This window comes from Mytilus californianus, unplaced genomic scaffold, assembly GCF_021869535.1.
Source record: "Mytilus californianus isolate M0D057914Y unplaced genomic scaffold, xbMytCali1.0.p SCAF_3, whole genome shotgun sequence".
Lineage (NCBI taxonomy): Eukaryota > Metazoa > Mollusca > Bivalvia > Mytilida > Mytilidae > Mytilus > Mytilus californianus.
This window is the reverse complement of record NW_026262679.1, coordinates 25,816,710-25,839,627: the sequence shown is the minus strand read 5'-3', so window position 1 is coordinate 25,839,627 and position 22,918 is coordinate 25,816,710. Positions and strand designations below refer to the sequence as shown.

General features: G+C 31.3%; 2 protein-coding genes across 3 annotated transcripts in view; one reads left to right on the top strand and one right to left on the bottom strand.

Annotated features, from left to right (window-relative positions):
- The first annotated feature begins 4 nt into the window (after positions 1–4).
- LOC127734219 (alpha- and gamma-adaptin-binding protein p34-like) lies at positions 5–15,131 on the top strand. Its single transcript, XM_052243976.1, has 9 exons — positions 5–87; positions 4,254–4,444; positions 4,980–5,079; positions 5,551–5,649; positions 7,397–7,477; positions 8,710–8,913; positions 9,147–9,254; positions 12,501–12,550; positions 14,870–15,131. The coding sequence occupies exons 1-9, from the start codon at positions 21–23 to the stop codon at positions 14,942–14,944; spliced, it is 975 nt and encodes a 324-aa protein (XP_052099936.1). The 5' UTR covers positions 5–20; the 3' UTR covers positions 14,945–15,131.
- A 2,574-nt stretch (positions 15,132–17,705) lies between these two features.
- Positions 17,706–22,918, bottom strand: part of LOC127734218 (TIMELESS-interacting protein-like) — a 42,634-nt gene continuing 37,421 nt past the window's right edge. For both annotated transcript variants that reach the window (XM_052243975.1, XM_052243974.1), the window contains exons 5-9: positions 22,639–22,761; positions 21,908–22,018; positions 20,574–20,786; positions 19,837–19,927; positions 17,706–18,969 (exon numbers count right to left, since the gene is read on the bottom strand). In XM_052243975.1, the coding sequence (XP_052099935.1) occupies positions 18,377–18,969; positions 19,837–19,927; positions 20,574–20,786; positions 21,908–22,018; positions 22,639–22,761 (1,131 nt within the window). In that variant the 3' untranslated portion in view covers positions 17,706–18,376. The remainder of the gene's footprint in view (positions 18,970–19,836; positions 19,928–20,573; positions 20,787–21,907; positions 22,019–22,638; positions 22,762–22,918) is intronic.

The window sequence follows — 22,918 nt, the reverse complement described above, 5'->3', positions numbered from 1 at the left end:
TCACACTTCCGGTAACTGAAATGACAAATCCATGTGCATTATTTACATCATGTTGTGATAGCTTTCCTTCTGAAGAATTTATAAAGAGTAAATATGCACAAAAAGAAACTTAAAACACAATAAGATATCATAAGTATACATTCAATGAAAGCATAACACGGATCTGATGAACAGGGAGGAAAATAATTATCAAGTGTTAAAAAAGGGGGTGTATCCTGGGACTATTATAGTTTTATACTAGTATAATAGCCCCAGGTGTTATCACAACAGAATTTTTGTCATTCAATTTCATATGAGACAGGTGCTACTTGATGAGCTTTCAATGGTTATTGGTAGTTAACAAGTGGATTTTGTATACAGTCATGACAGCAGTGTCCGGTAATTCCGCACGTCCGGTAAACCCGCCCACTCCCATTTACATCCGTAATTGTCAATTCCATGAATATTTCGTCTGCTATTTTATTCATAGGAACTGTACTTAACATCATTGCATGTCAAATTTTAAAGAAAAATCCTTTATTACGAATATATCTAGTGATATATATAATACAGTTCCTGAAGCTAAAGATTATCATATTATTGCTTACAAAACATTTCTGACTTGAAATTTTTTTTTTTTTTTGGATTATCTGGAATCCCTTTATAAGTGATCTATTAATAGATCACCTTTTCCTTTCATAAATATGTGATAAACTGGCCCTCTATACATATTTACTGTGCATGGGCGGATTTGCCGGACAAACACATTTTCGATAAAAACATAGATGACCCACTGTTTTGTTGATTTTAAAATTTATGTCAAATATTTTTTGAGAAATGAGATAAACCACTCAAAATTGATTTGTCAGTGAATCGATTTATATTAAATTTGATACAATTTGTATATAATTAAGCAGAAGTACATGAGATAAAAGCCTTATATGGGCGGAGTTACTTGACTGCATCGTACGTTTGTTTTACTTTTAATTATAATTTTCAGTAAACAGTCAGGGGTACTACTTAAACAAGTGATTTCAGAATCACTTCTTCAAGTGATTTTGGCTGTGAAATATTAAAAATTTTCACAAAAGTAGACACTGACTTTTTAAAATCACTGAAACTAGTAATTTGAGAAGTTAAAATGTAATCACTTCAACAAGTGTTTATAACATTTTCTTGATATTTTTCCCACAAGCTTGCCTTTTTTATTGGTAAAAAGACAAGAATTCCATTGAAAAAACAACTATGTACATGCAGAAATTGTCTTTTGCTTGAATAGACTGTCAGTTTTTACAGTTTATTTAAAATATGCAAAAACTGGAATAATTTGTAGATCAGGACATAACCTTGAAGTAGATCATTATAACTCTAAAGAAAACCAATCAGGTTACCTAATTTTGTTGACCTTTGTCTGATAGTAAGAGTAGTTAATGAATATTTGATTATAGAAAAATTCCCAAGGGTACTTTTAAAAGCTTTAGCACACTAACTTACTGTCCCAGGGCACTGGTGAAATTAATATACATAAGAAAGGGATAATTAGTTCTATGTAGGAAAATTATAGAAAAGTTTGTCAAAATATGGAAAAATCAGTGAAGTTAGCATTTGAAGATCAAAGGAAACACCAAAATCACTTAAATAGGTGATAACTGAATTTATCAAATCACTGAAATAGGTGATAATGAAATCACTTGTTTAAGTAGTTCCCCTGACTGGTAAAAGTCGTATAATTATGATTTCTTGCAAATTTGTATATCTGATAACGAAAGTAAAATTGGGTTGAACATTTTTTTACCACCTCTTTCGCCAAAACAATATTTTTTCGCCACTTCCAATTTTTTTTTGACAACTATGATAAAATATATTTTTGTTAAGAACTAGTTTCCCTTCTTGCTAACAAAAAAATCAGTTTGCAACATTGTTGTCTCATTTATTATGATTCTGCATATATCTATTTTATAACATTTTTTGTAATATTAGAACAAAATTCCTTATAGTACTTTTTAAATAATAGTGTAAAATTTGACTTCTCTGAACACAGGATTTATCTTCAATCAGTTTATTTGATACTTCCTGTTGAAGGACAAAGAAAAAGTCAGATATTCTTACTGTTGGACCCTTTCTTCAAAACAACAGTTTTCTTTTCTAGACCATTGTTTAATGGGATGTAAAAAACTGTATTCTTAAAACAGGTACACCGCTGAAATGATTGTGAAGTACAAATTTCAAAACAATTAGTTTTATCAAAGATGTAAAACAATCTTTTGGTTGACATCTATCACTATTTTACCACACATTTTATTTTAACAATACAATTAACACCTTCATAATGACATTAATAGTCCATTGTTGATGATTGCGATCCAAATGCAAGCAGCTGATTATTGCTTTTCCGTCAAATTTGATAAGCGTAAAGAGTTCAAGGTGAAATCTGAGTATTTTCTAAACCGGAAAAAAGTCAGAGAAAAGTCGTCGTCCGAAGACACATTAGTTTTCGCACTCATACTTGAGTTTAAGTGAATGGATCTCAATGAAATTTTACCATAAGGTTCAATACCACAAAAGGAAGGTGGGGATTGATATTGGGGGTTATGGTACCCACAGTTAAGGAATAAGGGGCCAAAAAGGGGCCAAAAATAAGCATTTTTGTAACTTCCAGACATAACTTGTGTGTAAGTGTATGGATCTCTCTGACATTGTACCACAAGGTTCCATATCACAAAGGGAATACTGGGATTGATTTTGGGGGTAATTGCCTCCAAACTTTAGGAATTAGGGGCAAAAAAGGGGCAAAAAACAAGCATTTTCCTAGTTTCATAACAATAACTTGTGTGTAAGTGTATGGATCTCTCTGACATTGTATCACAAGGTTCCATATCACAAAGGGAATGCTGGTATTGATTTTGGGGGTAATTGCCTCCAAATTTTAGGAATTAGGGGCCAAAATGGGGCAAAATACAAACATTTTTCTAGTTTCATGACAATAACTTTTGTGTAAGTGTATGTATCTTTATGAAATTGTACTACAAGGTTCCATATCACAAAGGGAAAGCTGGAATTGAGTTTGGGGGTAATTGCCCAAAAAGTTTAGGAATAAGGGGCCAAAAAGGGGCAAAAAATAAGCATTTTTCTAGTTTCCAGACAATAACTTGTGTTCAAATGTATGGATCTCTCTGAAATTGTAGTGCAAGGTACTATACCACAAAGGGAAGTCTGGGATTGATTTTGGGGGTAATTGCCTCAAAATTTTAGTAATTAGGGGCCATAAAAGGGCAAAAAAACAAGCATTTTTCTAGTTTCAGGACAATAACTTGTGTGTAAGTGTATGGATCTTTATGAAATTGTACTGCAAGGTTCCATATCACAAAGGGAAAGCTGAGTTTGAGTTTGGGGGTAATTGCCCTAAATGTTTAGGAATTTGGGGCCAAAAAGGGGCCAAAAAACAAGCATTTTTCTAGTTTCCAGACAATAACTTGTGTTCAAGTGTATGGATCTCTCTGAAATTGTACTGCAAGGTACCATACCACAAAGGGAAAGCTGGGATTGAGTTTTGGGGTGCTGAATCATAAGGGGGTTCAAAAAATTGGGGGGGGATTTTTTTTCCCTTTTTTTTCTTTAGAATTGTCCATTTTAAATTGGTTATTTCTGATTTATATATAAAAGCAAATAATAATGATATGGTTTGAATAGGTAAATTAAAATTTTTTAAGTTCTTAGACCACTTTCATTCTGTGTGAGAAACCTATGCTGCGTCAAATATTTAATTACAATCCAAATTCAGTTATGTATCAAGCTTGAATGTTGTGTCCATACTTGCCCCAACTGTTCAGGGTTCGACCTCTGCGGTTGTATCAAGCTGCGCCCCAGCGGAGCATTTTATTGGCACTTAACATCATCTACAAAAAAATCATATTTTTTTTGTAGGTGGCAATTCTGTTTTCTGGTTTGTATGTCCATCCCTTTCTTTTATGCTATATTAGATTAGAATTTTGGTTTAAGGTACTTCACCATGAAATAGTGATCAGTGTTTGAACCATTATTTTGTGATTCACAAGATTAATACCAGGTATAGAAATGTAACTCTATTAAAACCCTTGGTCATATTTGATATCATGTTTGCTATGAATTTAAGGTTTGTTTTGCTTACATATATTGTGTACATGTATTAATTTGTATGATGAAAGTTAATGATATAAAGGATATTAAGTAGTCCTGTTCCATGTTTTCTTTTTAGATTGAGTGCATCGGTTATTCTATTGTTAATCTTATTTCAGGAATAAAAAACCAAAATGAGTTAGAAGGTGGAGTAAATGACTTGGAAAATATATGGCACTATAATTGGCACATTGATACAAAATATTACACAGCAGACATTGAGCTCTGTCACACCTCAGAACGTACCATTGGTAACACTGAATTTGCAGAGTTAGTTCAAGCTGTTATTATATATTTTAATCCAAATCAGGTGAGAATAAAATTTTACAGCAAGTTATTATAAATGATTTTTTTTGCATGTTGCTCCACAGAAAATATCTGTAACACTTCTTTTCTTTTTATAATGATGATTTTTAGTTTTGAAATTTGCAAATATAATTCAAAACTTAAAAAGTTAACACAACACATAGGTAAAAACATTACCTCTCCTTATAAATCAATAATTGCTCAGGATGTAAGAATTAACTAGGAAAAGGCCAATTGATAAGAAATAGCTGAAAAATATTTACTGGTAAGTAATTAAAAATCACCATTATTTTATGATACTGCTAGCTTAGGGTCAATTGCCTTTATTTTTTAAACATTGGTATTACGTTACACCAGTCCTGATCATGGCTATAGTGTAAATGTGAATCATTAGTATCTACATGTCCATTGTAAAGTTGAAAATAAATCTGAAAAAATACTGCATATTAAAGACGATAAGAATTTATGAATATCCAACATAATGATATGTTTACAAGATTAATGCAATAGTATTGCCATATATATTTTTTATTTTTTAGGAATCTAGTTTTGACAAGGCCAAGTCATGGTTGCCATATTTAAATGAATTGTCACCTCCTATACAAATATTGGTTTGTGAAACATGTTGCAATGAGACAGGTTAGACAACAGTTAATTTTCTTTGTTTACTTCTAAATACTATTTACATATCTGATGTATTGAAGTTTATGTTACCTTTAAGTAGTTAACAGAACAGATAGTAATAAAGTTTTGAACATGCATATTAACCCCTTTCAGGCCCTTTGGTCAATGTTCACCTCTCAAGGTCATATCAAAATTGAAAAATAGACTGAAAATGACAATTTTTCAGCTGGCTTGGGTTAGTGATGAACAATTAAGGTAGTTAGAGATGCAGGTTACATAACTACATATTTTGTTTTGCCTTTTTGATACATTGGTCACTTATGTTTTAGTAGTCATCATATGCATAAGTATTCAAAACATTAAATGAAAGATAAAATTAAAAGATAATGACAATATATGACAATGTATTACCCATTTAACACCTTTTCTTCGTATTTCTCATTGAGGAGGAGACACTTGCAGTAAGTCCTGTTTATTTTGTTTCAGTTGTCAAGAGAAACACTGTTCAGGAATGGTGCATTAAGAATGAATTTGAACTTGTAGAATTGTCTCCATTGAAATCGGATGATGATGATGAATATGAAGGTAAATAACATAAAAAGAGTTAATTCAGTATCAATATATACAGATTATTGTTATATATAATTTTTTTTTACATACCAACAAATGACCTGTGAAATGAAAATTTCATGAAACAAACATTTTCAAGAGTCAAATATTTCAAAGCAAATATTATTGTACACTTTTTAAATAAGGTATGCAATGCAAAAAGGATAGAAGTTTGTTATACCTCCAGAGTGCCTTCATTAATTTGAAGTAGTCTTTCAAAGTTTAACATAGTAGTTCTTAAAAAAAAATGGACTGCAGTTTCTGATATGCCAGTTGACCAAAAACATCACTTTTTAAGGACAATGAGACTTTACAGAGATAGAAGTTTGATATCAGAATTTGTTCTTCATTACCTGTCTCTAGTCTAGTACTTCTCAAATACGTATAGTTCATAATTCATAGGATTATTTCCTACAATTAAATCTGTTTATATAATTTCAGTTTTCAGCTCTTATATTTTATCTTTGGACCAATAACAAATGAAACAGTTGAAATCTTTTTGCACTTTAAAAATGCCATTCTAATATGACGTCCTTCAAAATCTTTGAGTACACTACTGTGGTAAAATATGAATACCCCGGTATATTGTATGTCATCTGATCAGAAACATCATCATTTGTTTAGGCTGTTCCCACCATTCTCCCACGTCATATGCTTATTATGAATGAGTTACCCAAGGTCAATCTGTGTAAATGATGTTATTGAACAATTATGTAAGAATATAAGCATTCAATGGAAAAATGTCTGAATGAGAAACCGAAAATCATCAAAACTAGGAAACATAAACAAACATTTAAAAAATTTGTTGAAAGCCAATTTTTTAAATAAAAGTAAGATAAAACTTCCTCCAAACCTGTCTTAGTATGTTTATATTGTAAATCGTTTAAGCATGTCACTAATTCTGTTTTCATTGTCTTTTACATCAATATTAATAGTGTGATTAATTACGGAAACAGCAAAAATTAAATATATGTCTCCACCTGGAGCGCTTTGATGCAAAAAAATTGCTGTATTAGTCCTATTGGAATAGAAATATTTCATGGGGCTTGAATTTATACTGATATTACTTCAAGTTGACAGGCCCTTTATGCAACTATTTTACCTCCCGCTATTGCTCATGATAAAATATTTATCATAAAAGGCTAACCCGTGGTAAAGTTAGTATAAATTCAAGTAACCATGAATTATTTCTTAAATACAAAAGAGGAGGTATAATTTGCTGAGTACAAAATTTTGTTTGATCAGAGTTTTCCTTATAAATCACCCTTGGTAACCTTTTATCTCCCCTTTCAACTTGAAACTTATTACACAGGTTCATTATAAAATGTTATTTTTTTTAAATTATATACCTAATTACAGTTTTGACCATGATTTCATGGTTCACTGAACAAAGATATGTGATAGTGTGAAACCAGTACATTTTTAGGTTAAATTTTTTTATTAAGGTAGATTACCATGAAGTTGTGGTCAAATAAACTTGTAACTTAATACACATGTTCATTATGTGTGCACTTATTAAATCATATGCTAATTATGGTTTTAATCCAAATTAAACTGTTCACAGAACATGGAAATGTGGGACTAGTTGTCCTATGACACATATTCTTCTTCTTATTGTAAATCAACACAGTTTCACTGAGGCAACTAGTATTTTTCTTGCCATTATTTGAATTGTTTTTTTTAAATATACATCTGATTTGCATTGTTTTATTACTTTTTACAGATGACTTTGAGGAAACCACAGGAATCAGAAGAATTATTCAAGCTCTACATGCTCACACATGGTCTAACCTGGAAATGAAGGGTAACAGTTTCTTTTGTTTCCACAGAATAGTAAATTTGAAGTGTACAGCTCAAAAACTGTTTTGATCTATCAAATAATATATACTTTTTGACTGGTTATGAAAGATATTTTAAATTGATTGTCCCTGAGATATGAGCAATTGCTCATGTCGAAGCTGAGTGCTTTTGTTGTTGGTATCAAAGGACAAAAAAATTGCTTTTATCTTTATAACCAGCCATTAATCTAAGTGTTTTATTACACCAAAAAACTTTGTAAATCCAAATTCTTTAGAGCAAGTATTTCCATTTCTCTTTAGGAACAAACTTGAGTTCTGAGCAATATTCTTGTTTGATAACTTTACTTCATGCTTCTGAATTGTCTATTTGGTAAGTTGTTTGTTTGGGAGTTCAGTGCCATCATATGGACAGGTTTGGGGGATTGTACACGTTTCTTAGTGTTACATATATTACCAGTGTTAATTTTTATGGGAGGTATCATTTGGATACCTAAATAGTAAATTATAAAAAGATATTGTGTTACCCAACAGCTCCTTTTACTTATATCATGGAGCCAGCATAGAATATCAACAATCCAAACAAATAAAAGCAAAAACAAAAAGCTTATTAAAATGTTCAACATCAACTTAGTTGGATCAATATCACTAATGCACCTCAACATGATAAAAACTCAAAAGTAGTGCATTAACAAAAAGTCTCTGTGCAGTGATATTGGACAAGTATCAGTTTTTAACAAGTGACTGAGCTTAACCATTTGTGCTGATTAGGAGAGCAGAGGACCATAGAATAGAGGTGTAAAAACTATGGAGTAGTATTAAATGTATGCAAAGAACTTTTTATGTGAAAAAAGGGATTTTTTACCTTGAAAAGCAGCATCATGAAAGGCTTTTCAGGGTGTGCTAAATTACGGAAAAATGAATCTCACTTCGTACCCGGAAAATGTAACCACATATGTGAAAATGTCTCAGCTTCAAACATGCCATCATACATATCCAAGTTTGAGCAGAGGAATTGAGGAAAAGACTACCATTACTGCCTACCTAAAATTAATTGCGCATCTTTACCCAGTTTTAACATATTTTATTTTATTCAATATATAGAAGGGACAAGACACAAGTTTATAAAACTTATTAAGTTTTCCAAAATCAAATGCCTGATGTTATGTAAAAATTGTACACAAAAATTAAGTTTAACTTATCTTAATATTGCTAATTGTATGTTTTGATTTTTTTTTAGACAACCCATCTATACATAGTCCGTATATGAGAAAACTTATGGAAGAAGAAAAAACAAACAATGAAAAGCCTGAATCAGGATCAGAAGGGGCATGTGGTGATTGTAAACGTTTAAATGAATCAGACGACCCAGAATTGAACAATCAGACATCTGGAAAGACAAATGATAAAAAAGATAACAACAAATCGAAGACTGACAGAATAGGTTCTTATTTTAATTATACTTCATTGGTTGTTTCCTAACTTTCAGGGCATCTATTACATATCATTCTTGGATTTTTTTTGTATATTTAGGTATTGATTTATAATCTGATCAATATTTATATGTTTTAACTCACATAAAGGTGTCAAATTTGTAAATATGTTCTCCCCATATTTTAATAAAAGCACTTCTAACAATTTCCAGCAGTGGTTTCAAATTGATTCAATATTTTACAGATGATTTGATTCTGCAAGATGATGACATGGCAGTGTTTGATGCTGTAGGGAATGATGACCCAGGAGGATCTTTTGAGACTCTTTTTGCCAAATTCAGTTTTATGAAAGGTGAATAAAACATAAGTCATGTTATCAATAACAGAAGAAGAAAACACAAATAACAAAAAGCTCAATCAGAATAAGAAGGAGCATGTGGTGATCATAAACATATAAATGATTTTAATTACTAAGAATACTGTCGATTCATTTTTATTCATGGTATCTACATTTTTGAGGGTTTCGTTGGTCACAGCAAACCATGAATTTAAGAATTCTAAAAAGAATAAAAGGACGTTTATTGTTCGATTTATGTTGTGCAATTCTAGTGAAGTGTTGACTTGCCATAAACGTGGTAACATTAAACATGTATTTTGTTTAAATAAATGATATAATCTTTAATAAGAATACCAGTGAGAAATTACTTTTTTAGATTGGTTAAAATTGTTTAAGGGAATAGCGGCATACCGTGTCATAATTAGGTTTATTGGGGGTTAAATATCAAAAAGATTAAGTACAGGACATTGCCCTTAGGTAATATTGTTTAAGACAGGGACATTAAATTTCACACCTTTGATTTAAAAAAATTATTGACAAACTTTTAATAAGGTAGCTCAAGTAGGACACAGATTGCTTTTCAAATAAACTTTAGATTAGTTGCTGTTGAAGTATTTTTGTTTACTAAATTCTGGACAAAACACAAATTTTTTTTTTTCGAAATTAAATTTTACTCAACAAAATGTTATAACAAGGAGCTGGAAGGATTCAAATTGCTATTCAGATAATAATTTGATAAATTGTCGTTTACGCATGTTTGTTTCTTTATTCCAGACAAAAATTACATTTATTTCAAAATAAAACTTTACTAAGCAATTTTTTTATACAGGGAGCAAGCTTGGAGGTTACAAAAATTTTGCTTTCATATAATATTTTGTTAAAATGTTTGTTTCTTTATTCTGGACTGAAGCAACATTTTATCAAAATAATAATATACTTGCACATAAACCCAACATGATGTACACTTGTAATCCATTCAATTATAATCCTTTTAGACATTTATCATAAATTAGCTGAAAATAATCAGACTTGGGGTAATTGTAATTGTAATCATTAATCAGCTGTAATCCATTACAATGTATTATTTTAAATAATACATGTATCTAGATCATAGTTGCCAACTGACATGATATTCGCGTGTAATACACGCTTTTTCAACGGTTTACACGCAAGGATTTTGTCACATGGCGTGTACACGCTTTTTCGTTGTTTTGATTTTTTGAACGTTAGTGATATCACGATTCTCGGTTTTTTTCATTATTAGGCGATAAATACCGAAAATTTCGAAGTAATCGTTTATTTTTCTATATGGACGAACAGCAAAAACCACTTAAGGTAAGTAGTTTGTGATTAGTTTTTACGATTTTGTGACTTTCTTTCTTTCAAATTCACGTAGGGGAAATGTCCACAGAAAGAGGTCGCTTTCAGGACCTGTACCGTCGTCTAAAGAGCCGATTGTTAAGTGAAAACGATGTGTACATCTAAGATTCAAGATTAATAAATTATATTTGGGAGTTGGAGTTTAAATGATCGAGGGACGAGTAACGAATTGTGCACCCTATGTTGCAATCATAACAATACATGTGAGAGGAGAACTACAATGTAGCTATTTGATTAAGCATTTAACGTGTTTAATGGTAATCAAATAATAAAATATTTTTCTTTTTCAATTTCAAATCTTGCCAACAGATTTCCACAGGCCATAGGGGATGGAAATATCACGGAACTGTTGGATCAGTTCTCATAGTACCAGCTGTCTTCTGATGAACTACCTAGTTTTGACCAGGCAATAGCAACATATACAGTTTGTTGGGAGCAATGGCAGAGATATTAGATGACATTTTAGATGGGGAAAAAACGTTATGACACTCTTTCAAAGCTTGATAAAGCTATTTTAGTTCAGCAAATATAAATTCTGACTGTGAGAGAGCATTTTCAATTATAAAGAAAATCACACTGAATTCTGATCAGAACTTGACAATGATATATTGTGTGCCTTGTTATCAAGTAAATGTAACCAAACTGGCAGTTGTTTTGAATTTGTACTTAGTTGTGTTGCTTTAAAAGCAGCAAAACAGACCACTGTTGAATACAATAAAGGTTATAGTAGAATATTGTTTTTTTATATTAACAAATTTGTATAATGTGAAATTATGTGAACATTGTTCATATTAAAAAGTCTGCATCTACGTTGCGTGTTTTCACACGCTTTTGACATGTCATGTCATGTCATGACATGATTTCTCATTGTCAGAGGTTGGCAAGTATGATCTAGATCTGTACTTAAATATGCAAATTTTTACTAAAGAATGCAATTAATTTGTTAGACTTTCATTTAAATAAAGTGACAATTATTTATAATATACACACTGTGTTTTGTGTTTTTATTTTATTCTTTTGAATTTTTTGTACCAAAACAGAACATTTCTTTTTGTTGATCAATTTTTTTATACTCAATCCTGTAAGGGGAGATAACTCAGATAATCTTATTTTAAATTGACCTACTGTGGATTCATAATTATTCATTGGATACCAATTTTCATGCAATTCGTAGGGACAGGGAAACAAAAAATTTAAATGTCCAACTACTGTAAATTCAGAAATTATTGCGAGGTTTTTATTAATGCGAATAATGCGACTGGGTGAGTATCGCAAAAATAAGAACTCGCATTTTGATATCTGATACATATATCTGTATGCAGATTTTCCTTAAATCGCAATAATTAATCTCGCATTTTTCTCCATTTTTTAAAAATCGCAATAATAAATGCACGCAATAATTTCTGAATTTACAGTAATTACAAATTTTCTATAGGAATGTATGCAGACTATCAAAACCATGAAATCAAATATCCACAAAAATGCTAGTTTTTCTCAATCCACGAAATTGGTACCCTAGAAAATTAATGAATCAACAGTATTTTGTTATGTAACGAGAAAACATGTTGTGTTCTCAATTTTTCTTTTAATTTTCTTAAACCACACTATAAGAGCTATCTTCTCAAAATTTATTTTAAAATTTTATTTTTAAGTTTTCTTTCTATTACACAATTGATTTTTTCCTTGTATAACCTATTCAAAATCTGACAATTTTGCACAAACTGTAGTTTGAAAAAAAGTGCTCAGTGACCCATACTTTTTATAATAACATGATATAAACTACATTTTGGCAAATTATTAACAAAAACTATTGTCTTTAATTTATACACCACAGGTACTGTTACCAAGCTAAATAAGTTTAATCATTCTGTTGTATTTCAGAGAAAGCAGATACCTTACCTCCTGAACAAAGAAAAGCATATGCAGAGAAGGTTAGTTTTGTTTTTTTTGTACCAAGTGCATGAGACAATAAATTTATAAATACTATTAGGTTAAATAAGGTTAATATCAAATTAAGCTTCTTTTTTATAACAAATTGTTGAATAAATGTTTTAAACTCCTTCGCTTACCATAAAAATGCAATCATTTGTTGTCAGTCATTTATCTTCTTTGGAATTTTTTATTTTCTCCTTTCTTCCCAAGATAAAATATGGTTGTGGGACTAAGAAATAATTGCAGGATACTTTAATAGCATATGAATAATATTAAGGGTTTACAAACTTTATTCTAGCCCTTATCTTATGAATAACTTTCCATTTGATTTATTATCAAATTTTGCCACTGTTTCAAATGAAAAATAATGCACCGTTTTCTTGAAATGGCTAGACATATATTCTACATTGGTAATTAAAGATTTTTTTTGTTACTTCCCCAGTCGTGAGCATTGTGTTATGTTCATTATGTTCAGATATTTAAAAAAATCTAGTTAGGTCTTTTCTTTGAACAATTTGTATTGTATCACAGGTATTTAAATGTATCAGTCAAACAGTAAAGATTTGTGTACATTTGCTGTTTCGTGAATTCATAATCATTTAGGGGCTGTATCCATGAAAAGGTGTTTTTTTTTACTAAACCTGCAGAGTTAATATTAAAGTCAAACTCAGATCATTACATGATGAATGCTGTCTGGGCATCAATATTTGAACAATAAATACTATATCTACCAAAAAATGGTTCGATAATGTCACATGGGACCAAAAAAATCAATATTGATTTTGAGATCACTTAGTCAAAAGGCCAAGGTCACAGCAGCTATCAATAGATTTGCAAATTTTTATGGCCCTGCTGACTTGGGTCTGGGCCATATCGTTTTACCCTTGTCTGTCATTCTGCCATTCCCATACCTGTCAACCTATGAAAATGAAAATGCAGATCATGACCTGCATTGAAGAAGAACATCTCAGGTCATAACGCGTACAAACTTTTTTTCGGCTGAATTTAAGTAGTTAGGGGACATTTCTTTATATTTTAAATGGAACAGTTTCCAAAATATGTTCACATGGTGAAGTACTAACTGAAAAATAATTTAAAACTTAATTTTATTTTTCCATTGCATAATAAGCCATTGAAATATTAATGTGTTATACTTTGTCATTTCAAGCCAAGCCATACCCCTCTTCTTGTTTCATTCATAATTTTATATCAATTCTCAGGCTACTTGATTCTTTATCCATGTTGTATGTATCAAAATGTGCAACTTCTAAACATTTGTTGATATCTGTATTATGTATATAATGAAAAAATTAAGCATTTAAAGCAAGTAGAGATAAACAAATTAATTTTCAAAATAATTTTTTAATTGTTCTAAGGTAGAAAAATAAAAGAAAATAATATTCTGATATGCATTTGCATTCAATTTGGTTTAGATTTAAATTTTTTACAAAAAAAAACCCATAAAATTAAGCAAATCTAGTTTGTTTCTGAATTATGCCTTTTGAATCATATAGCTCAAATTTTACCTTATGATAATGCCCCATGGATGGAGAAGACCCCTATTTTGATTTTGAGGTAACTAGGTCAAAGGTTAAGGTTGTAACAGCAATAATTTCCCTAAAAAAGAAACCAACTTTTGGTAATAGTTATTTTTCTGGACAAACTCTATGTTTTCTTCCAAAGATTGCAAATAGGCTTTTGCTGTCTCTTCTTGTTTGTCCACACACTTGAGCTTGTATTTGGATTTTTTTTAATTCCTATTCTAACACAGTTGTTTATGTATCTTCTACTTGTTATTAATCTGTCATAGATATAAAGAAGGAGATAATTTAAGTCCTGCAACTATATATCTAAACAGCATGTAAAACTCTGCGACTTTATATTACAAAATGTATTTAAGAGTTTTTGAAACTGTGTTATAAAAGACACGTCTGACACAATTATCAACATCTGTCACTTTAGAATATTACTTACGTTTGATTGGTTCATCAGTTTGCAAATAAACATGAGATAACATGGAGATAAGTGTAAATGATGATGAAAGTGATATATTATATCAAATTACATGGTTAATAAATATGAACAGGTGGACACTTATATCGATTATATTGATACACATACATTTATGGGATATGGGACATATGATGCTTTCAATTTTTTGGCTTCCATTTCTGTTTAATATAAAATAGAGTATAGTTCATGCTCCAACAAAATCATTAGATATTTAAACACGATATTAGGAAGCATGGATTCATTTCCACAAAACTTTTTGGTTGAATTTTCTTAAAGGAAACTTAAATGATCTTTCTTATCTTTAGGTAGCAGTATCATTTTGGAAAGCTTTGGGTGGAGATGATGATGATGGTATAGATTCAAGTGGTGATGAAACATAAATACTGGATAGCAAATCAAACTTTACACAAAAGATTTTAAGGAAGGCTGTGATGTTCTTATGTCATGAAATGTTCCATTTATTTTAAGTGTCTGTGGCTATCATATGAAACAAAGTGTTTAATTCAATGTATCAGTAAAAAAATCAATGTTATGTTATATATTTCAACAAGAGTGCACATACTGAAATGTCTCGCTTGCTTTACTAGCCATGTTTGATTTCATGCTGATAGTCCTAAAGATAAAGTTTTACTACAAGTATCTCATAACCTTAACATTATCAATGATCCATGAAAAAGGTCAAGGTCAGATGAACCCTGCAAGACAGACATGTACACTTTACAATCATTCCATGCATCAATTAAAGTTAACCTATTGCTTATAGTATCTTGAAAGAGGACCTAAATACTGAAATTAAGCATTGAACAATGAAAAATGTAAATGAGGCCAAGGACAGATGATACCTGCCAGAAAGACATATAAACCCTACAATTATGCATGCATCAAATATAGATTACCTATTGCTTATAGTATAAAAAAAACATTGACCAATGAACCATGAAAATGAGGTCAAGGTAAAATGAAAACTGACATCGGACATCTACACCTTACAAATCATTCCATACACCAAATATAGTTGACCTACTCTTACAGTATCTGAGAAACGGACCTAATCAAGTAACTTTAACCTTGATCATTGACCGGACATCGACAGACATGTCAACTTTGCAAGGAATCCATATACCAAATAAAGTTATCCTATCACTCATAGTAAGTGAAAAATTAACATTATAAAAAACTTATCTTTATTTTCAAGCAGGTGCTGAACTGTGAAAATAAGGTCAAGGACAAAGGACATACAACAGACAGAAACTTCGTAACATAAAGCATCTGTATATTAGGTATAAAGCCTCTAGGTCTTCTACCCTCTGAAATATAAAAGCTAAATAAAAATAGTTTATGCTGCAGCTGCTGATGCTGGATTGTAACCTTTGTCTCACATACTGCGACTTATGTCACAGGCGAGACAAAAACCAAGATTATCATTTTACAGCCAAAGGTGAAAAAGAACATATATCAGGGTTTAACTGTTAAACAGCAACCTGGCTTTTCCTTTTTTTTTTTAATAGGAGATAGGAAAATCTAGTGGTAAAAAAAGGTCTCCCTGCAAACAGTGAGAAATTGAACTCTTCAATGTTTTGTATATTCTCCTCAAGGATTCTACTGATTATTATAAGTTGACAAAAAATGTTCTAGAAAATAGTAATAATGAATAGAATTAAAACAAATTTGTTTTAATTGTTTTTTTGGTGCCTCTTGCTGGTCTGATGAGTCCTTTTCCACTGATTTTTAGCTCACCTGGCCCCAAGATGGCCAACATGGCTAGAAATAGAAAGTAGGGGTAAAATGGAAGTTTTCCCTATTATTTCGGAAAACCGCTATAAATAGAGAAAATCTAAGTGAGGCAAAAATGTTAGGAAAGTTGAGCTCTACCTTTTGTCCATTATGTCGAAACTGTCATACGACTTCTTACAGGAGTTATTGCTCCAAAATGAAGAATTTTACCATTTTTAAAAATGTATGTCTATGATCTCGAAAAATTATATCACATAGAGAGAAACTTTAAAAAGCAAAAATGATCAGCAAGACAAGACCTACAAATAAGTCAACATGATCAAAATCATCAGAATACTCCTTATTAGTTATTGCCCTTGAATGACAATTTTTACCAATTTTTTGCGTTATTGCCCAATATTCTAATAAATTGTTAACACAGAGATATGTCTAACTTTTTAATAGTTTTGGTAGTATAATGCAAATATTGAATCCAAATGGCAATATCATGCAAAACATTCAAAGTCGATGAACCATGACTTAATGTGCAGGACCAAATAACCTCCACTGAAATTGCAATAATAAAACTGCATACCAAATACCATTGACTTATCATAATTGACGCCCTTTACACTAACCAACTTATTAACATTGTAAAGTTTCAAAGTCAATGAACCATGATAAGGGGATGTGGCCATATATCTCCATGGAAAAGACTTGCAAATGCTAATACAACTGCATACCAAATATCAATGACTTACATCAGTGGTTCCTCATAAACTGATATAATTACAAACTAACATGTAAACTATGCAAAACATTCAAAGTCAATAGACCATGACTGAGGGGGCAGAGCAAAATAATCTCCACTGAAATGAGATGTGCCAATACTAATGCATCTACATACCAAACACCATTGACCTACAACTAGTGGTCCCCCTTAAACTGACCTAATCACAAACTAATTCATGAACTTAGCGAAAGTTTCAAAGTCAATAGACCCTGACTAAGGGGGTGAGCCAAATAATCTCCATGGAAATGAGATGTGGCAATGCTTATACATTGTATGCAGTTACCATTGACCTACCGGTACCAAGAGTGGTTCCCAATAAACTGGCCTAATCACAACTAATACATTGTTGACGTTGCCGACACCGACAAAGTGATTGTATTACAGCCCCTGCTTTTAGAATGGGTAATATATTTAGTTCATTCAACATATTGAAAAATTCACAACAGGAAGTCTGTGTCAAACAGATCGTAAAAGCGCTCACAGGTTACATCTCATCACTGTCAAGCTGCTGGTACACTTGTTCTTTTATATGAGCATAGACATTCTATTAAAGTTGACATGGTTACAATCATACAAACAAATAAAACAACAAATTGTCAGCATTCATGGGCAGGCTGTATAATGAAACATTAGTGTATAGTATAATGTGTTTTATTGACTCCATACAAAAATACAATAAAAAAAAACAATATCATGGACTTGAGCTTCTAATGTCCCTTAATATCACAGCTAATAAAATCTTTCTTTTACTCTTTAAAAACTTCTTTTTTAGTTCCTTCTGTCATTTTGAACTTTAGTTGATGAAGTTGCTGATAATACTACAGGTGGGAACAAGATCATGTTTGTAGATAAATATAGATATGGATCAAAAATGTATTTTTAGGTCTTTTTAAGACTTTTGTATTTGTAAACTTTGAAACATTAAATTACAACAATAGGGAAGAATTTTGTAACTTTCAATTTATGATTCATTAAATTTGAGGGAAATTATTACTTTTATTAGTTTTACTCAAGTGGGAATGTGAAACAATAATCAAATAACAATATACTGCTGAAGTCAAATATTTACGATACTATAGGAATTACTTGCTGATGATACATCTGATGGTCAGCAGAATTCAGTGGAATTCAACACAATCTAGCCTCCATATATGTTTACTTAAATAAGTCATCTACTTAATAAATTGAAATAGGAGTTAAAACTTTGTGTGAAATTTTCACAACAGAAAACAAAACATCAGAATTAAATAAAACATAAAAACAATAAAAATAGCACTTATGTGTAACGATAAAATACAAATAATCATCAATTTTCTTCCATACTAGATAAAATTTCATCTTCTGTCAGTTCAACATTTAGTTTATGTTTTTTGACTAGATTATTATCGTCAGTAATATCATTGTTTCTTTTAAGATCTTGATTAGGTATAACTTCACTTAATTCATTGTCTCCTGCCTGTGAACTTCTTCCATTCATCACAGTTTTACCTATAATGGGTATAACTTCACTCATCTCGCTGTCTCCAACTGGTTTAGAACCTCCATTTATCATTTCTCCATTTTGGATACCGGTATTGCATGTCTGTGTATCAAGTGAGGAATTGTAAGACAGTTTATTTACACCGAGGTCGGAATCCTCTGTATTGCCATTCTGAACAAGTGATGAAAATGTTACAGTATTTGATGATGAGGGTGTCGATCCAGGAGATAATTTACATGGTGAAGATAAAGGCTTTACTGGTGATGATTTACATGGTGAAGAAGAAATCTTTACTGGTGATGACGAAGGCTTTCCTGGTGATGATTTACATGGTGATGGAACAGGTGGAGGCATCATTGGTGAATATCTCTGTGTAACTGGTGACGACAGAGGTGTTCTGAATGGTGAACTAGGCACTGCTGGAAATACAAAGAACAACTAAGTTATTTCAGGCTTCACACACTGCACATTTAAATATAAAAATACATAGAATTATATGACCGACATCATAGGCATGTTGTTAATAACATTTCTATCTGATCATGCATCAATTCATAAGACATTGTGTAACACAACTCAAATGTGATTATTTGTTGTTAACTTCTGGTCAAAGATTGGAACCACAACAGATACACAAAACATTTAAAGAAATATGGGAGCATTTCACTAGTTTGTAAAGTCTGTAGTAAACTGTGGGTCATATTATATGTGTTCATTTATTTCATCTATGTTTATATATAGGCAAATTTTTATCTTTGAAAGACTGCAATTGGTATTAAAATTTAATCTGATTGACTATACAAGTGCCCCAAGTGAACCAATTGGCTAATGCACATAAATAATATGGCTTCAACTAACAAACATCTATTGATGCATTCAGTAACCAGGTAAACTGAAATCAACAAGGTAAAAGTAATACCATTCAGAATTCCATCAAATTATCACAAGCCACAAAATTAGGCTAGATAATTTCTTTAAACTAATAAATAATTGCATCAGCAATTATCCAACATGGAAAATTAATCTCTATAATTATCACAAGCCTAAAAATCAGGCTGGATATTTATTGTTAATAAACAACTGGTTACTGCAACCCATCTGAGGCTAATGTATCTAGAAACCTTTATATGTCAGTTTTCTCTCTTACTTACATGATGCTTATTAATGTGTAAGGTATTAAATCGTTAAAAATTAAATTCTATTGCAATCCAGGAACAAATTATTTCAGATGAACAAAGAAGTCATGCATAGAACTCCCTCCTCTTTTTAAATAGAAAATGTGTTACCAGGTGCTTTAAATCCTGGTTTTCCCAGCTTTTTCTGTAAAGCAAGCTGTTTGTTTCTCTCAATTCGTTCTCTCTGTTCTGGTGTCAAACCCTGGAATAGTAAAGTTTCATATATTTTAAATATTTATTATAACAAGATTGCTACATGGTAGTATATGTCCCCTGTTGTCCTGCAGGATTTGCATATTATATTGAACAGAGTGGTATTTATACTAGACACTGAAATAATCATAAACAGATCTCAAATTTATGCTGTAAACAATTCACATAAATGAGACAATTTTCCACCAGGTCAACATACAGTCTTCAATAATGAGCAAAACCCATACACCATAGCAAGCTATTAAAGTCTAATATAATGTATTAAAGATGGGACTAAATATTTTTCATAAATTTATATTTTTCAATGTGTATGAAATTTTGTCTTTCATTTTCTTAGTTAAAATCATTATACCTGTCAACCACTAAAAGTGAAACATCAGTCCATAACAACAACTAAAGAACTTTTTTTTCACTAATCATACACATAATTATGCATTGCTGATGACACTTCAATTATTCTAGTACCTAATCAATCTTGACAATACTGACAATTGGGAAAACCCTTTCATCATTAAGTTATACAAGTGGATATGAACGCCTTTTCATCAACACAAACAATCACAACTGTAAATTCAGATGATACCTAGTTAAATCACTTGTGTTGAAAAATGTGTGACACTGTAAATATGACCTACCCCTACGGATGCAGTTGGACTTGATATAGGGGTTGCTATATAAGGTTGTGATGTGTTCTTCAGATCCATTAAAGGTTTTGACAATTGTGATTTAAGTTGAGACATGGGTGTGGTTGCTGTTTGAGATGCTGGTGCCTGTGACAATCTTTGTTCTTCCTCGTGTTCCCTGATGATATCATCCCATTCGGTCTCATCCACAGGATTTACACCATTCTGTAATCAAAATTAAACAACTTCATGTGTCACTTATATTAAAGAGTTTTTAAAGTGTAGGCATAAACATTTTTGTTCAGGGGCCAGCTGAAGCCCGCCTCCAGGTGCGGGATTTTCTCGCTGTGTTGAAGACCCATTGGTGGCCTTGGGTTGTTTTCTGCTCTTTAAGTGGGTTGTTGTCTCATTGACACATTCCGTTTCCATTCTCAATTTTATACATAAACTGACATGTTTCCTTGGTATATTTTCTAAAACATGATTAACTGATACCAAGACAACATACATGTACATCTATTGAAAGTGTTACACATGATATGTCCTACTTAATCCATAGCAAAACTAAGAACAATATTAATGAATGGACTTTATACCATTTCCATCAGATTATAGTTTGTGTGCTGTAAAACTTAACAAATTCAAGAAAGAATGTGTGTTAATAGGAGACTATGCCTCGCTTGCACTGTCATATTTAAGTGTTCAGTAAACCCTGAAAACTGGATCAAATCCTAATTTGGCTAATTTAAAAAATTTCCCTTCAAAATGAACAAGTGTACAAACTATCAAGTTTATGTGACCACAACTGCATGGTAAACTACCTTGACCAAAAAATTTAACTTGATACAGGAAAACTCTTCTACTGTAGGCGGGCATAAAAAACATGTTACTTCAAATTCAATAAAGAAATGGAGCTTTGTTTTCTTTGGCATAGACTTTATGACACAACTTGACCAAAGTAAATTATGCATAAAACATAAACTAAACATGGTGCAAAACTTTACCATAACTATTCATCTATAAAACTGTAACTTAATTCTAGTGTGGAATTCAATCCCAAGTCATGATGCATCAACAATCAAAAAGATCACATCATGTATGATTATAAGTTGCATAGCCCTGGACCTTAACACAAAACTCAACCCAATGGACAATCAAACAAAGAGACCTTTGAATGCAAATAAAACAGCAAGTTTTTATTTAAAAATCATTTCAGAGTAAAAACCAAAGGAATTTAGCAGATTGCTCAATTTACTTCAGCAAGATGTGTGAACAAGACTGGACATGGTCAACAAATGGTCTGATTTGCCAGTCAAGTCCTATATTTGGACTCCTATTTGTTTTACCTTTTTAGGACTTTTATCTTTATCACTGCCTCCAGCTTCATCATCAGAAGCATCTTGTATATAATCTTCATTCAATAATGGCATATCTAACCTCATCTTCTTTATACAGGTCTGAAAGCAATATCAAATTTGATTATTGGATCATGTTTAACTTTGTTATAATTGTCATGTAATAAATCAGACATGTTCATGACAAAAGATTTGAATTATCAAAGTACCATCTTACAACAATAGATAGTTCACTTTTGCTCTTAACTAAGCAGTTTCCCTTCCAATTGTTTTGCTTTTATTTAGTTTTTCAGTATTCAAGTAATTGGCAAGTTAGTTTTTTTTTAAATGTGACCATATAACATGTATAACAAGTTTGGTTATAATCCCCAGTAAAATTTATCAGTATCCTCCTGAAACCTCTTTTTGCACTAATTTTGGTCAATATAGATCAGTAACTGTGACGTTGATTGAGGATGTATTGACCTCATAATCAATAGAAATTTCTTCTTATTAAAAGTGACCATGTATCCAAATTTGGTTCCAAGTTCTTGAGGTATCATCTGGTAATTCCTTTTCTGTAAGAATTTTTAGATCTTTTTGCAGTATTCATGACCTTGGCCTGGCCATGTGGACCCAAGCTCAAAAACCTAAATGTGGCATTCACAATATTATAAGCTGACTTCAAGTATGTCCGATTTCTGCTAAAAAGTGGAAATACTTTTTACAACAGTTAACCTTACCTGAACTTCTTTCTTTGTCCCAAGTTTTTCTATTCTTTCCAAGACTTCGTCAAAAGGCATCATGGGAAATAGCCTATGAGCCCAGTGCTCTAAATATCTCATTATGATTCTTAAATCTTGTGTCTGAAATAATATTTTTTTACATCAATGTTTAACAAGAACACCTTAAATTTAAACATCTCTTCATAGAACTCTATATTAATCAGGGTTCATTCTCTCCACAAAGTGATTTACTGCACCAAGATTGGTGAAGCCACAAGTGGTAATCTATTATATTATT